Genomic DNA, 15,520 nt, shown 5'->3' with positions numbered 1-15,520 from the left:
TGTCCAAAAGTTACCATCCTAATGATCAAAAGAAAAAGTCTGAGATCATTTAGACGAGTTAAGCTCTCACGCCGAGCCATCTGGGAGAAGATGAACCTTCCTTCTAACACCAGATAGTTCTCCGTCTAACGGCTACGAACTGGCGTTGAAGGGGGGACTACTGTTAGGGGTAGATCCTCACCCCAACAAAAAGCCTGGCCCAGAAAAGGCCCAAAATAAACCTCCAAAGAAGGAGGGGCAGTTTGGTCTTTTCGGAGGACAAACCGACATAGTTCCCTATAAGAATGGGTGTACGGTGTCCGAGAGAAGAGGTTGACCGAAATGGGAGAGAATACGGATAACAAGTACCACTCACCCACTAAGAAAAAGCCGACGAGCTCGTAGCTCGTCTATTCTTTCCCGTCTATTACCAGTAACTTGTCTAAATTGAATTATAATTCGTCCTTTTGTGTTTCGGCACCGATCAATAAAAAAAGATTTCGACCTTCCTTTTCACCGAACTAAAATACTTAAATTGTGACCGATTGGGACATCAGATCAAGTAAGATATCAAAGGAAAGAGTTTTGCTTGGTTTGGTGCTTGTTTTGGTGTGGGAAGGAGAGGAAAAAGAGGTCAGAGCGTTGATGTGCCGTGTTGGGGTTGTTCTGCTTGTATTGTGTCGCTTTTTTCCATCAATCCTTCTTGACTTCTTGTTCAAAGTGAGTACTGGAAAATGGTTTATATAAAAATTTTAAAATTTGTGTAATTCGTTGTTTCTGAGATGGGTGGATTGATTTCTATTTTTTTGTGTCTTGTTTCTTGTTGTTCATTTGGAGGGATGAGCTGGTGCATGAGAAAGGATCCATTGTCGACAGAAAGCCAACGATTAGATAAGTTGACATATGTCATAATTACATTAAACACTAACTTTGAATTTTTTTTTTTTACAATTTACATAAATTGTTAGTTTTCTTATTTTAATTTTTTTGACATATGTCAAAATTTCAAATTAATTATTTGACACAGAGTCAAAATCTTTGTTAGTGACTATTTTAAAAACCAAAATTTATATAATAAAATTATTATTAATTATGTAGTTTAATTATTTATTTAAAATTAAAAAAGAAGTTAAAAATTTAAACCAATTACACGTTGTCGCGTGTGTCTTCCCATATTCTTACTTTTCATTCCTACTTTTTATTATTATTTATTTCTTTATATTATATCATATTATTAGTATTGTATTAGTGAAATCATATAACCCATACCGACATCATATTAAAATGATTTACTTTTGCTGTTGGTTTCGGGGCACTATATATATATATCATTCATTCAGTTGATAACTCCAATCAATCTTGTTACCTTCTTACCAAAAAAAAAAAAGAAAATCAATCTTGTTACCTTATTCGGTTCTTCCTCACCAATGACGCTACACATCATTGACATTGCCCGAATCAGCCCTGCCGGCTACTCGGACTTGCTCGTCATCCCTTTAACGTTCTTGGATCTTCCATGGCTACTCTTTCACCCAGTCAAACGAGTCTTCTTCTACAAACTCACCGAAGCGACCCATGAGCACTTCCACTCCATCATCCTCCCTAAGCTCTCTCTCTCTCTCTCCCTTGTCCTCCGCAACTATCTCCCTCTCTCAGGCAGCATCACTTGGGACCAAAACGAGCCCAAGCCAAGCATAGTCGTATCTCCAAACGACGCCGTTTTGATGACCATAGCCGAGACAAACGCTGATTTTTCTCATCTTTCTGGCTATGGACAACGCCTAGTGTCCGAGTTACACAGCTTGCTACCCAAGTTACCGGTTTCAAATGAGTCAGCGACCGCCTTCTCTACACAAATCACGTTGTTCCCGAACCAAGGAATCTCCATTGGTGTAGCATCACACCATGCTGTTTTGGATGGGAAAACATCAAGCATGTTCATCAAAGCTTGGGCTCACATCTGTAAACAGCAACTCGAGAACGTAATCTCTCTGCCCGAGAATATAACTCCATCTTATGATCGGTCATTGTTGAAAGATTTTACGGGACTCAATGAAAAGACGATTGCGACGGTGAGATCTCTCAGAGAGGACAAAACAAACATCAGAAGCTTAACTCCGTTTCCCGCAAAGGAACTCGGAGATGACGTAGTCTTGGCCACGCTCGTGCTCTCTCGCAATGACGTAGAGAGACTTAGAGAGCAAGTCAAGAACGAGTCACCGAGCCTTCACTTGTCGACTTTCGTGGTTGCCTACGCGTACCCGTGGACCTGCTACGTGAAGGCTCGTGGAGGAAGCACAGAAAGGTCCGTGAGTTTACTGTTCGTTGGAGATTTTAGACAGCGGTTGGATCCGCCGCTTCCGGCGACGTACTTCGGAAACTGCATGTTTCCGGTGGGTAGCTACGACCACAAGGCCGCCGAGTTTACTGAAGAGAAGGGATCGTTCATAACGGCAGTTGAGATCCTAAGCGATTTGGTCAAAGGATTTAGTTCAAGAAAGATAGAGACGATCGTGAAGGAGGTAGCGGACAGTTTCCATTTCCAAAGAGGAAGCACACAGTTTGGGGCTATAGCCGGGTCAACCCGGTTGGGAATATACGAGTCGGATTTTGGGTGGGGAAGACCCGTTAAGGTTGATATTGTCTCTATTGACCAAGGAGAGGCGATCTCGATGGCAGAGAGACGTGATGAATCGGGTGGTGTGGAGATAGGAATGTGTTTGAAAAAGACTGAAATGGACTTGGTAGAGTCTTTCTTCAACAATGGTTTACTAAGTTAAAACAAGATTTTTGAAGAGTTGTTCTTGTTTATTTATCCTTGTCATGTTTTCAATTTCATAGATCACTAATAAATTCGTTTGACAAATCTTTTGGTGTGTAAGCCTTTCTGATCAATCTCCCCATATATATACTCTCTTCATAAGATGCTTTGTAAGATTTTTATAGTTGTGAGCTTTGTACGTGAATTTTCTACAATTGCATCTCCTTAATTTGAACCTTTTCAAGAAATACACATCAACAGATCAAATACATATGGCAAGAAAGTTTTTTTTTAATTTTACACACGTCTAAGAGTATTACATTGACTATTTCATTCAGTCAACTTATAGCTAGCTATAATGAAAACATTTGTATTTTCCAATTGTTCAATTGATTTGACTTTACATTGCATCATTCGTAGTATTTTTTTTTTATCTTTTTAATATAACAGATTTCCATTCCACCTTTGCCTAAAAAAGGATATCATTTTCATTCGTAATATTTGTATCTTTCTTGTTCAAATTTTGTATTATATATCTCAGACTAGTACAAGTTTTTGACGTAAGAAGAAGACTAATAGAAGTTCTTTTTGTCTGTTCTTGTTTTGCCAACACGTGTTTGCATTTCGAAAACTTTTGTCTGTTATGTTAATATCTGCGTTTCGGTTAACAAAAAGGTCACGAGTACAAAAATCAGAAGCAACAAGTTAAAAACAGAGAGCATAGACAGAAAACAGGGCCTCACTCACCACTCCGTCGACCCTCTTCTATTCTCTCCTGCAGCCACGACGGACCACCTTAACCTAATGCAAGGTAAGAAATGTAAAGTCCTTGTGACGACGTTACAAGCAATATCCTTGGTCAAAAAGTTGGTTTTCGATGAAAAGAGAACTACTATGGTAATTAGCACTTTGAATCAATATAAACAACAGTTATAACCTAAGTACTTTTACAACACGTTACCGCTGTTCTTAAAACATGTCTAATGATTTAGATATCCAAAAACATATTTTGTATTTTTGTTAACAATTACATTATATTAGATTAGTTCAAGTAAACCAATGCTAAAGAATATTATTTATATATATAATATAATGCGGTCTGATATAAATTTAATTTTTGTGCCAAATTATCTACAACAATATCTTTCTCTGGACACCCACATTTATCACATCCTACGTCACAATTTATATACCGTTTTCTAAAATTTACGGTAACTGACACACATCTTATGATTACTTACTATATAGAATGCTTTAGTTTTGGCGGACATTTTACCTTTCCAAATTTGAGTATATAAACAGTATGATGTCCGCTCTGCTCTGGATTACATACCAAAAAAAAAAAATCTTAACATCAAAATTTTTATATTTTATTATACATTAATTATATATTTAATTTTAGATTTAAAAATAAAAGTTGAACCAATTAAACAAAAACTAGTGTAAAGAAAATATCAACTTAAATACCAAAGATACGTCGACAAAAAAAAAATACCAAAGATACATTTGAGAAATCTTCTGTCATTTTTTTTTGTTTTGTTTGATGTAAATGTAAATATCATTAATCAAAATAAAAGGTTTAGGATATACTTAGTGAATAGTCTAAAATTTGAAAGCTTGCCGAAAAATGGTAAAAAACAAGGAAACAAAAGAAAAATCTGAGATGAAGAGATTTGGAATCATCGCAGTCAAAGTGACATCAGAGTGGTGAATCGACACACGTCTGTCCTTGTTTTTCATATTTTTAAGTTTTTATTCTTAATTTAATAAAAGGATGAGATATTTCCATTAGAAGAGTTGTGCGTTTAATTTAAGTAAGAATCGCGCTACAAAATTTTAAAGTTGATTTTATAGCCTAATTTTATATGAGCATCGTCGACAAGGGGTAGTCCACGTTTGTGATTCTAGAAGATACATAAAACATGTCGATTGTGTAGGTTGTCAATTGTCATCATATAAAGCTAATATCATATTCCAAACTTTTGCAGTAGATTACCTATCATATGCACCGACATAAGACATTCGCATTGTTATGTATGTATAGTGTATCACGATGAAGTACTTTGCAAAGAAAAGTCAAACATACGCACTCGATAAAGTATTATATAAACACATACGTACTGGAGTCATTGGCAATTTCCAGGCCATAACTTAAAAGAACAAAATCGAGATTCGCTTTCCACGACGTATACATGTTATGTTGGCTAAATCTTATGAGAGCATTAGTTCTCACACAATATTTATAGTTATAATAATGAATAGCCAAAAATTAACAAAGAAAAAAAGAGAGACGTCTTTCTTTTTTTTGTAGCAACTGTGTTTTATTCATCGTACACAAACACAGCCAAAGTAACAAGTCAATTTTACAAACAAGAGATTAGCCCATTAAAACTAAACAAAAGCCTAATAAGGAAACCCTTGGATATGGAAAATTCAAATACAACACATAACACGTGGCTTTGGAGAACACGTTGGAAGACATGTGAAAAGACGAAGAGGTGGAAATCTCCGATCACCAGCAGTTGTTGTGTCGCCGAAAAGCATCTAGTCCGGCCGAAATTGCCGGAAAACTGACTGCTCGACCGATCTCAATCTTTGCTCAAAGAAGTAAAGACAAGATTCCAGTTCAGCTTGATGAGAAAAAGATTCCACTTAATGCAAATCTGAAAATCTTCTTCATATTCAATTAGCAGCTTTTCAATTTTCAAGGAATCACCGAACACAAGCTTTTCTTCAAAACGTTTCAAATCCAAAAAGAAAAACTAGGCTAAAGCTTTGAACTCCAGATTCTTAACAATATAACTTCTGAAAGCTTAAAGAGATATTAGAATAAAACTTGGAGAAGAAGAACTTTATTAATCTTGACAACTCAAGGTCTTTTACAAAAGAGACATTTTATATTTATATGAGGGGACTTGGACTGATGCCCTAGACAAGTGTTCTATTGGCAAATAATAACACTAGATCCAAAAATCCCAAATTTATTGTTGGGAAAGCTGTGTGGCAGAATTCCTTTTGTCGAGAACACTATTTGTGTGTGGTCCTGTTGCAGTGTTTTGGCGCCAATATTGAAGGCTTGTTGGGCTTCGCAGGATCCATAACTGGTGTTGGGCTTGTTGTTGAAAGGTTCTCAAGGAAGAGATTTGGTAAAGATATCTGCAGTATGATATTCAGCATGAATATGTTTAACCACCAAGGCATCTTGCGCAACCCTTTCACGAACATAGTGAAAATCCACATCAAAGTGTTTAGACCTGGCATGTAAAGCTGGATTGGCAGTGAGATAAACCGCTGAGATGTTATCACAGTATAAATCGGGAGTGTCCTGCTGATCTATACCAAGTGAGTTAAGTAATGCAGTAATCCACTTTAGTTTAAATGCAACAAACGACATGGTTCTGTATTCAGCTTCAGTTCAGGACTTGGAGACTGTAGGGTGACGTTTTGCAAACCAAGATATGATGTTTGTTCCAAGAAAAGTACAAAAACCTCCTGTAGAACGTCTGGTTTCTTTGCAGCCTGCCCAGTCACTATCACTGTAGGCACGAAGAGCAGAGTCTGTTCTTGAACTTATATCAACTCCCATATGAATTGTGCCCTTTAAGTATCGTAGAACACGTTTTAGGAGATGGAAGTCTGCAACAGTAGGATTATGCATCTTCTGACACACAAAATTAACAGCAAATTGGAGATCTGGTCGAGTAAGAGTTAAGTACTGCAGTTTTCCAGCCAAGCTCCGAAAATAAGTGGGATCAGAAAAGGCTTTATCTTGTCCTTCAACTTTATCAAGCTGAAGAGGTAATGGAGTTGGCATAGGAGCACAATCAAGCATACCTGCAGTCACTAGAAGATCTTTGGCATACTTTTCTTGATTCAAGAAAAGACCACCATCATGAAAATGAGCTTGTATTCTTAGAAAATAATGTAAAGGACCCAAGTCTTTCATCCGAAACTCATTTTTTAAGCATTCCAAGAATCCTTTAATCAATTGATCATTACTTCCTGTTAGTATCATATCATCAACATAGAGCAGTAGATACATCATATCCTTGCCTTGTCTGTAGATAAACAGTGAAGGATCCGGGATACTGCAAAAGAACCCGAACTTTAAGAGATAGTTCCTGAACTTATCAAACCATGCACGGGGAGCTTGTTTAAGCCCATAGATTGCCTTTTTAAGTTTGCAAACATAATCAGGTCTTAGAGGATCCTCAAAACCAGGTGGTTGCTGCATATACACCGTTTCTTTAAGATCTCCATGCAAAAAAGCGTTTTTTACATCTAGCTGCTTAATGTTCCAATTCTTAGCAATTGCAGTGTGAAGAACAGATCGAATGGTAGCTGTTCTGATTATCGGACTAAAGGTTTCAATGAATTCAACTCCTTCTTCTTGATCATACCCCTTAGCAACTAATCTTGCTTTTAACTTGTCAAGACTACCATCAGCATTGAGCTTAGTTCTGAAAACCCATTTACAACCCAGAACATGCTCAGCTTCCTCGGGTGGAGCCAAGTCCCATGCATCAACTTCGCGCATAGTAGTCATTTCTTCTCCCATAGCGTCAGTCCAACCTTCATCTTGTAAGGCTGCCTTTACTGTTTTCGGTTCAGGATAGTTGCTTTTGACTGTGAACAACACATATTTAGGATTTGGTTTGACGATCCCTGACTTGGCTCGAGTGATTATTGGATGAGTAGATGTTGTTGGTGGAAGATCTTCACTAGTGTTGATATCGTTGATTTCTGCTGTGTTAGAGGATTCCTGATTCATGTCAATAACTTCGTCATTTGCAGATGAATCAACTCTCGGGATGGAGACAGGATCAAGAGACGGTTCAGGTCTTGTTGTTGATGATCTTGTAGCCAGAGGAGGAAAGTCTTGTTCTGAAAAAAGAGCATCCGACATAATTTGAGGAACTATGCTTGGCGATGAGACAATATGAGACGAAGACTCATTTATATCCATCCTGCTGGCTGAAACAAGAGAGTTGTTGCCTATAGAAGCAGGGTCAAGGCCTGTCGTACACTCAGAACTCTCTGTTTCTTTAGCAGTAGACAATAATGAGGGACTCATTGAAGAGGAAATAGAACAGGATTGCCAAGCTGAAAGCAATGGAGTCGTAGCCTTCGAAGCATAGTCATGGTATATTTCTGTATATGGAAACCGCTTTTCATCAAACAAGACATGTCTACTGATATAGACTTTCCCAGTTGGAGGATGCAAGCACCTATAGCCTTTGTACTTTTCATTGTACCCCAAAAACACACAATGCAGAGATTTTGGATCAAACTTATTTATGCCATAATCACGAAGATAAGGATAGCATGAACATCCAAAAACTCTTAGAGCAGTGTAAATCGAACTCTTCTGATATAAAACCTCATAAGGACTAGCTTTGTTATGCAGCACAGAGGAAGGCAACAAGTTTCCTAAGAAATTTGCAGTGAAAAAGGCTTCGACCCAAAGTTCTTGTGGTGCATGACTCTGAAACAACATTGACAAACCAAGTTCTGTAATATGCCTGTGTTTGCGTTCAGCAAGACCATTTTGTTGTGGTGTATGAGGACACGAAATGAGCTGTTTAATCCCTTCATTTGAGAGATGAGTAGTGAATTGTGTACTGATAAATTCACCCCCTCCATCACAGTGGAACATCTGAATCTTTAATTGAAGTTGGTTCTCGACTAATTGTTGAAATTGCAGAAAAATAGAGTAGAAGTCTGATTTTCTCTTGAGAGGATAAAACCATGTGAATCTTGAGAAATGATCAACAAAAATAACATAGTAGCGAAAACCTTGAGGAGAAACAATTGGAGAGGGACCCCATAAATCACAGTGAATGCGTTCTAGGGGCTTAGAAGAAACATAGTCTGAAGAAAGAAAAGGTAGTCTACTGATCTTTCCTAGTTGACAGGCTTCACATATATGAGAAGGTGCCTTATTCAGAACAATACAGTTGTTTCTTGACCAGAGCTGCAGAATCTCACTGTGTGGATGACCGAGCCTTTGATGCCATATCTCTTCACTGGCAACTTGTTGTCTGTTGGAGTAGAGGGCAGCATTGAGCTTGGAATCCTTTAACACATAGAGACTATTGTCCTTGTTTCCTGTCGTGAGGAGCTGTCTTGTCTGCAGATCCTTTATTTTAACATAGTGTGAGTCGAATTTTACAGAGCATGGATAATCATCAGTCAACTTAGACACAGATAGGAGTGACTTAGTGATATTAGGAAAAACCAAAACATCTTTTAGAGGTAACTTACCTTGAAGAGTTGTGGAACCAACATGCGTTATTGGAAGAAACTCACCATTTCCAACAATCACTGAATCTGTTCCTGCATACGGTTGAGCATTATGTAAGGCAGTTGTTGAGTTTGTGATGTGTGTTGTAGCACCAGTATCGGATATCCATTCATGCCCTGCAGATTATTCCTAATCAGAGCACTTTCAAGAGTTGGAAACCCTGTGGAACCAGCTAGAGCCTCCATGTACGAGCCAATTCAGAGGAAGAGGAGTTTAAGTAGCCGAGAACAACAATTTTCAAGGCACTCGACCGGGTCACTCGAGCACCCACTCGACCGAGCACCCCAAATGCACTCGGCCGAGTTCCAGTCCAGAACACCTTATGGTTTCCCAGCTCCAGCTGCTTATCCAAACTATCCAGGTTACCCTCCCTTCCCATCCCAGTACTTCATGGATCCAGCACTCTTGCACCAGTTCTACCAGCAACAAGGTCAGAGTTTTGGCACTCGCAGCTCAGCTCGACCCCCCCACTCGAGCACGTACTCGACCGAGTCCCAGTCAGTTGCCATCATCGAGCTGCCCCAATCACCTTTTCCAAGTCACAACCAGACCCCAAATACACATTTGACAGCATGAATAAGGATGTGGACAGCTTCTTCTCCAATCCTTGAGGTACCACTATCACCTTCATTTGTGTTTTGTTTTCTGTCTTGAATCCTCTTACAAATTTCTTTCACACAGAGGACTGTGTGATTTAAGTTTGGGGGAGGGTTTGAGATAGCATTTGATGTTGTGTTTTGTTTTCTTATTTCAAATTTTTAGCATCATCATGTTAATATTTGCATAGCATCTAAGGCATAGAAAACCCCTAAAAATTTGAAATTTTTTGCAAAAATCTTTATAAAAAAAGAGTGTTCATGTAGTTTGCATTGCATAATAGCATCTTGTTTAGCATGTTTCATGTAGGATTGTATAATATTTGCATTAGGGATCTATGATGAGTTTTGCCTTGTTAGCTTGTTTAATTCACTAGACTAGGATCAATGCCCAAGTTAATAGTACTTTGATGCTAGTTGAGTGGTTAGAAGCATAAGATTGAACCAAGCCTTGAATTCCTGCATTGCATTTGGTCTAAATTGAAGCATGTTGTGATTTGATGCCATTTCCTACTTATAAGAACTTAATATTGACTGTTAAATATCAATGTGTGCATTGCTTTAAACTCATGGATACCATATACATATTTGGATCATCTTTCTCCTTTTTACCACTCTTGTTGATCCAAGTAGCTGATTGAATCATTAAAATCAGTTTCCAATACCCTTAACCAACCCTTCTTTCAAGCCATGTTTATTCTTGAGTGTGTGAGGCCTTTTTGGGATTGAGCTTGGTAGAAAGTGTTAGGTTTGAACTGACAAGAATAATGCCTTGTGTAGTTCTAGTTTGCATTTTCCAAACTAGATAGGACTAGGTGATTTCATTGTTGGGTTTGGGATTTGGTTGTTTGAAAAAGAAAGAAAAGAAAAGAGGAGAAGAGAAAGAAAAGGTTAGAGTCTTTAGGAGGGGAATGTTTTTAAGTAAAATCAAAGTCTAGTGAAAGAATGGGAAGTATGATATTGTTTAAAGATGGTTTCAGTCAAAGAAAATAAAGAAAGAAAAAGAAGAGTATAGCAAAATGCTTTTATGTCTTAAGAATAAGAAGAAAAGAAAACCATAGCAAATAAGTAAGAATCTCCCATTCCACTAGAAAGATCAAATAAGAAACCTCTCCTAAGACTTTAAAATCAAAAGAGAAAAGGGTGAAAGAGAAGAGAAGAAGTTAAAGGGTAGCACTAGGATCAACTGGGTTTAGATTGATAGGATAAACACTTTGGGTGCCTTTGGGTAGACAAGGTTTTGTTCTTGTATGTGTCTAAGTGTTCTTACCTTTAGCATTCTTCTAAAGCTCAATCTATTTTTATGAGAGAACCTTGATATTGATAAGCCCCACTCTAAAGAGAGACCATCATTGTCTCTAAACCTTTTACTACCAAGCCAAATGAGTTTAAGCATTGCATATAATTGATTCATGTTCTTGATTAATGAATGTTAAAGGAAATGGTTGATTTGAATGCATGTGGACATCTAAGGCTCAAATCAGTAAAGGTTGTGATATGCTTGTCTAAAATCTTTAAGTACAGCTCATTCAACTTGCATCATAGTACTAGTAACTTGGACATTGATTCTAGATGGTCTATTTGCAAGCTTTAGGAGCTGAGATCCCACTTTCAAACCTCACCTACCTTCTTATGTCTTGTTCATTTGCTTGAGGGCAAGCAAAGACTAAGTTTGGGGGTTTTGATGTTCATATATTTTACCCTGTTTTCCCTTAATATATTCACATCTTTTGCATCTTTTGCTATCCATTTTGACCATTATTGCATAGCTTTAGGACTGTTCTTGCATTAGAGTTTAGTTGCATTGCATTTGCATCTTTTCATGCATAAACAGGTGATTTTGGAGCTTAAGGAGCATGGAAGCAATGCTGAGGAGAAGTGAAGCAATCATGAGGAGAAAGCAAGAGAGCTAAGGCTGAAGAACCAAGGTCCGGAGTCCAACTCGACTGCCCACTCGACCAGACACTCGACCGTGTGCTGAGAGTGACTCGACCGAGTGGAAGGAGCACAAGAAAACCCAACTCAACCGGTCACTCGATCGAGCACCGGGTCGAGTTGGCCGAGCCACCTGGCTATTTTGTCTTTTAGCATTTTTAGGGCTTCCCCTCCTTTTTCCTATTTAAGGACCTTGTACCCTGCAGCCACAAAAGGAGAGAGTTTTTTAGATATTCTAAAACCTAGTATTTTACCTTTTTTGGGATTTATGCTTTTTGCACTTTTATTTTCTTAGATCTTGTACCTCTTTTGAAGGAGAAAACACAAGATTCTTCATACTTGTTTGTTTCATAACTTTCAAAGTATCAAGAATTCGAGTTTGATTCCTTCTCCAATATTGTAGATCTTTTTTTTTATCTTTCTAATCATGCAAGTTTTGTGTTTTTCTGGGTTTATGACTTTGCTGTTCATCATGTGTGATTGTGAGTAGTTTCCTTAGCTCTTAGGGATGGTTTAGGCTGGATGGATGTTGTGGTTATTTGATTTGGTCAAGCTTGATTGTTGTAGATCTCTTCTAGGCTAGATGTTCTTAATGCTGATCCTATAACTGAGAGGGTAGGGTTTGATCTCAAGCTTCTTAGCATCACACCAGTGTCTAAGGTGCATAGATAAGGCTAGATCTAGAGATTATCATTAGGCTTGCTAAGAGATTAGAAGTCTTGTTTGATTCTTGACATATTGCTTAATGCTTGCTTGTATAGATTCTTTACTTTGTGAGAACAAGTCTAGAAATATATGAGCTTGATTGTTTTTGCCATGAGAGTGGATTAACATGTTCTTAGAGATTAATGTCTAGAGATTAGCTCATGTTGATTGAGGTTTGTTGATCAAGTTAGATAACCACAATCTAAGTTCAGCCCATGAATCCATCCCTAAGACCTTCCTTGTCTATTGATTTCTTAGTCTAAATCCTGTTGTTTGATCGTTGTTTGATTTACTTTTGTCTTGCTCTGTTTTGTCTGCATTGCTCTGTTTTACGTTTTTGTCCAGCTCGACCCTGCACTCGATCAACACTCGATCGAGTGCTTGCTCGAGTTCATTCCCAGAACTCTTGTTTATGATTCGTGTCTGTCCTGTCTTGTTTCTTATTTCATTCTAGTTGCATTTCTGTTGCATTCATTTAGTTTCCTGTTCATTACTTTCCTTGCATTAGTTCATTACCTGCATTACTATAGTTTGATATATGTTCTAGTTTCATTACTGCCATAATCATTCTGTTCCATTACATTTAGTATCTTGTCCATTCAGCTATTACATTCTGCATTTTACATTCTGCAATAGGTTGTTAGTGGCAAACACCCTCTATAATTGGCTTAACTTAGACAAGTATTGCACACCCTGATTGCTTGCATTCACTCAATTAGGATTGATACCTCTTATACTACAATTGCATAAGGGGAATTGAAACACCTTGCTTTCACCATTGTTCATCATCATATCATTCATTCACATTCCATTTCACACACACACACACAAGAAAGATACAAGTTTCAAAAGGCTTGATGAGGTATGACTGCGGTTGCAGCTACATATGCCTTAATCTTATCTTCAAATTTTGTTAACTTGAAAACAATATCATCAAAACATGGAACTGGATAGGTTTCCATAGAATCTTCAATCACAGTGCAAATAGACTCATACTCACGACCTAGACCAGTCAAAACCCCATAAATCTTCTCATGTTCTGACAAAGGAGATCCGATAGAGTCAAGTTGATCACACAGGGATTTTATTTCAGCAAGATACACAGCCATAGACTTTCCCAACTTATCTGTTGCATAAACTTTCTTCTGCAGATCTAGCTTCCTAGTGGTAAAAACACGATTGTATCGTTTGGCAAGAGAGAACCATACCTCAGAGGAAGAACGAAGACCATAGACACTTTTAAGAGCTGACTCAGAGAGAGATCCAACTAGGCAAGCCATAACAAGCTTGTCTGCGTGCATCCATCTCATGAACTCTGGATTGCTAACCTCTGCAACTCGATCTCCATTCTGAACCATTATTGTTGGAGAAGGACGAGGTATGGCACCAGTAACGAAACCAAAAAGCATTTGACTGGATAAAAACTGCTCAAAATGCATTTTCCAGAGCAAGTAGTTATTGTCAGTTAGCTTCAGGATAACACACTGAGAAATAGTCATTGTCGGTGGAATAAACGTTGCTGCAGAAGGAACTGGGAAAGGCGGCATAGTAGGTTGAGGAATCGGTGGTGAGATGGTAGGTTGAGGGGTCGGTGAAGAGACTGACAGATTTAGAGGAACTGAGATTGAAGTTGAGATTTGAGATGTGATGGGTTGAGAAATTTCTGCTGCAGTTTGAGATGACATGACTGCAACAGCCGAAACCGGTTGTGAAAACAAAGAAACTGAAGCTAAGTTTTCCATAGCTCTGATACCATGAAAGCTTAAAGAGATATTAGAATAAAACTTGGAGAAGAAGAACTTTATTAATCTTGACAACTCAAGGTCTTTTACAAGAGAGACATTTCATATTTATATGAGGGGACTTGGACTGATGCCCTAGATAGGTGTCCTATTGACACATGATAACACTAGATCCAAAAACCCCAAATTTATTGTTGAGAAAGCTGTGTGGCAGAGTTCCTTTTGTCGAGAATACACCATTTGTGTGTGTGGTCCTGTTTCAGTGTTTTGGCGCCAATATTGAAGGCTTGTTGGGCTTCGCAGGATCCATAACTGGTGTTAGGCTTGGACCGGTTTTGCTGAGCAAAACCTCTGTAACAGTTGGAGGGTTGTTGTTGTTGCTAATAACTTCCTTTGAACAAATCTAGATTGGATCAAAGCTTCCGCCACTGAACCTGCAAAACAAACAAACTGCCTCTATCCAACCAGTATCGGCATATGAATTATACCATCAATTACTCTAATTGCATGCAAACCAAATTGAGCCCCTTAAACAAGAGAGGACCAGCGAATTACAAACTCAGATTAAAGGAAGATAGATGCAATTAAAACCAGTTGAAACCGATACAAGATTGAAATCCAAGGAGAGAAAATAAAATACTAAATCCAGAAAAACCGGAGCCAAAAGTAGCGAAGTCTCGCCCAAGAGATGAGCGGTGAGACCACTAGAGATAAGCCAGCTATCAATGCTAAGGAAGCCGCTCGATGCCGGAGTACAGAGCCGACCATCGGTGTTGAAGAAACCACCGATGTCAGAAACATAGCCGGCCGAAAATACTAACGAAGCCATCTACGCCAGAAGCAAAGCCAACCTACACCGCTGAGAGAGCCGGTGAAGCTAGACGAGAAGCCCGAGAAAAGAAACACTGACTTACCTTTGGCCACTGCACTAAGGTCAATTCACATTTTTGTAAATTTTTATATATTGATAAGAAAACAATTTGATCAAAATTTTGCTTTAAAATTATCTTATAACTTGATTTAATTTTAGAAATTATACTTAAATAAATTTAAATGAGGTTTTCATGTGAAATTTATCTGAATTTTTTCAACATAAAGTATTCAAATTTTCATAACAATTTTACTTTAAAGTTTAAATTAATATAAATATTAACTGCCCTAAATGAAATTTATAAGATAAATCTTCATGTCAAACAAGTGGACCAAAATTGTGAAAATGTGCCAAAATAGAGCATTGGACATTTGGACTGGTGCACAAATGAAGAACAAACAACAGTACAAAAACCCTCAAATGGAGAAAAAACAACAGTACAAAATCCACCGATATTTTTGCTCTCTCGGTTTCTACTTTCTAGGGTACTTCAATGGGAAGTCTAGTCGATAACAAGTTCACTTGGGAGATTAACAATGTCTCCTCTTTGACGTCGGATCTTCTCTTTTCGCATTATTTTCTGATCGATGAATGAATGTAGTTTGTAAGAGAACAATACCCTGTTAT

The 15,520-nt window shown here is 38.0% G+C and overlaps 1 protein-coding gene and 1 pseudogene across 1 annotated transcript; both read left to right on the top strand.

Moving 5' to 3' along the window:
* LOC104780185 (phenolic glucoside malonyltransferase 2-like) lies at positions 1,321 to 2,978 on the top strand. Its single transcript, XM_010504676.2, has one exon. It carries the CDS (start codon positions 1,407 to 1,409, stop codon positions 2,757 to 2,759), a length of 1,353 nt encoding a protein of 450 aa, XP_010502978.1. The 5' UTR covers positions 1,321 to 1,406; the 3' UTR covers positions 2,760 to 2,978.
* The window catches only part of LOC109132467, a 24,914-nt pseudogene continuing 24,780 nt past the window's right edge, over positions 15,387 to 15,520 (top strand).

This window comes from Camelina sativa, chromosome 4 (assembly GCF_000633955.1).
Source record: "Camelina sativa cultivar DH55 chromosome 4, Cs, whole genome shotgun sequence".
Taxonomy (NCBI): Eukaryota; Viridiplantae; Streptophyta; class Magnoliopsida; order Brassicales; family Brassicaceae; genus Camelina; species Camelina sativa.
Note: the sequence above shows the minus strand (reverse complement) of the source record. Positions and strands in the feature narration are given on the sequence as shown.

Bases quoted from the DNA above. Each gene is read 5' to 3' on its own strand.
- LOC104780185 (XM_010504676.2), top strand. From the start codon at position 1,407: ATGACGCTACACATCATTGACATTGCCCGAATCAGCCCTGCCGGCTAC.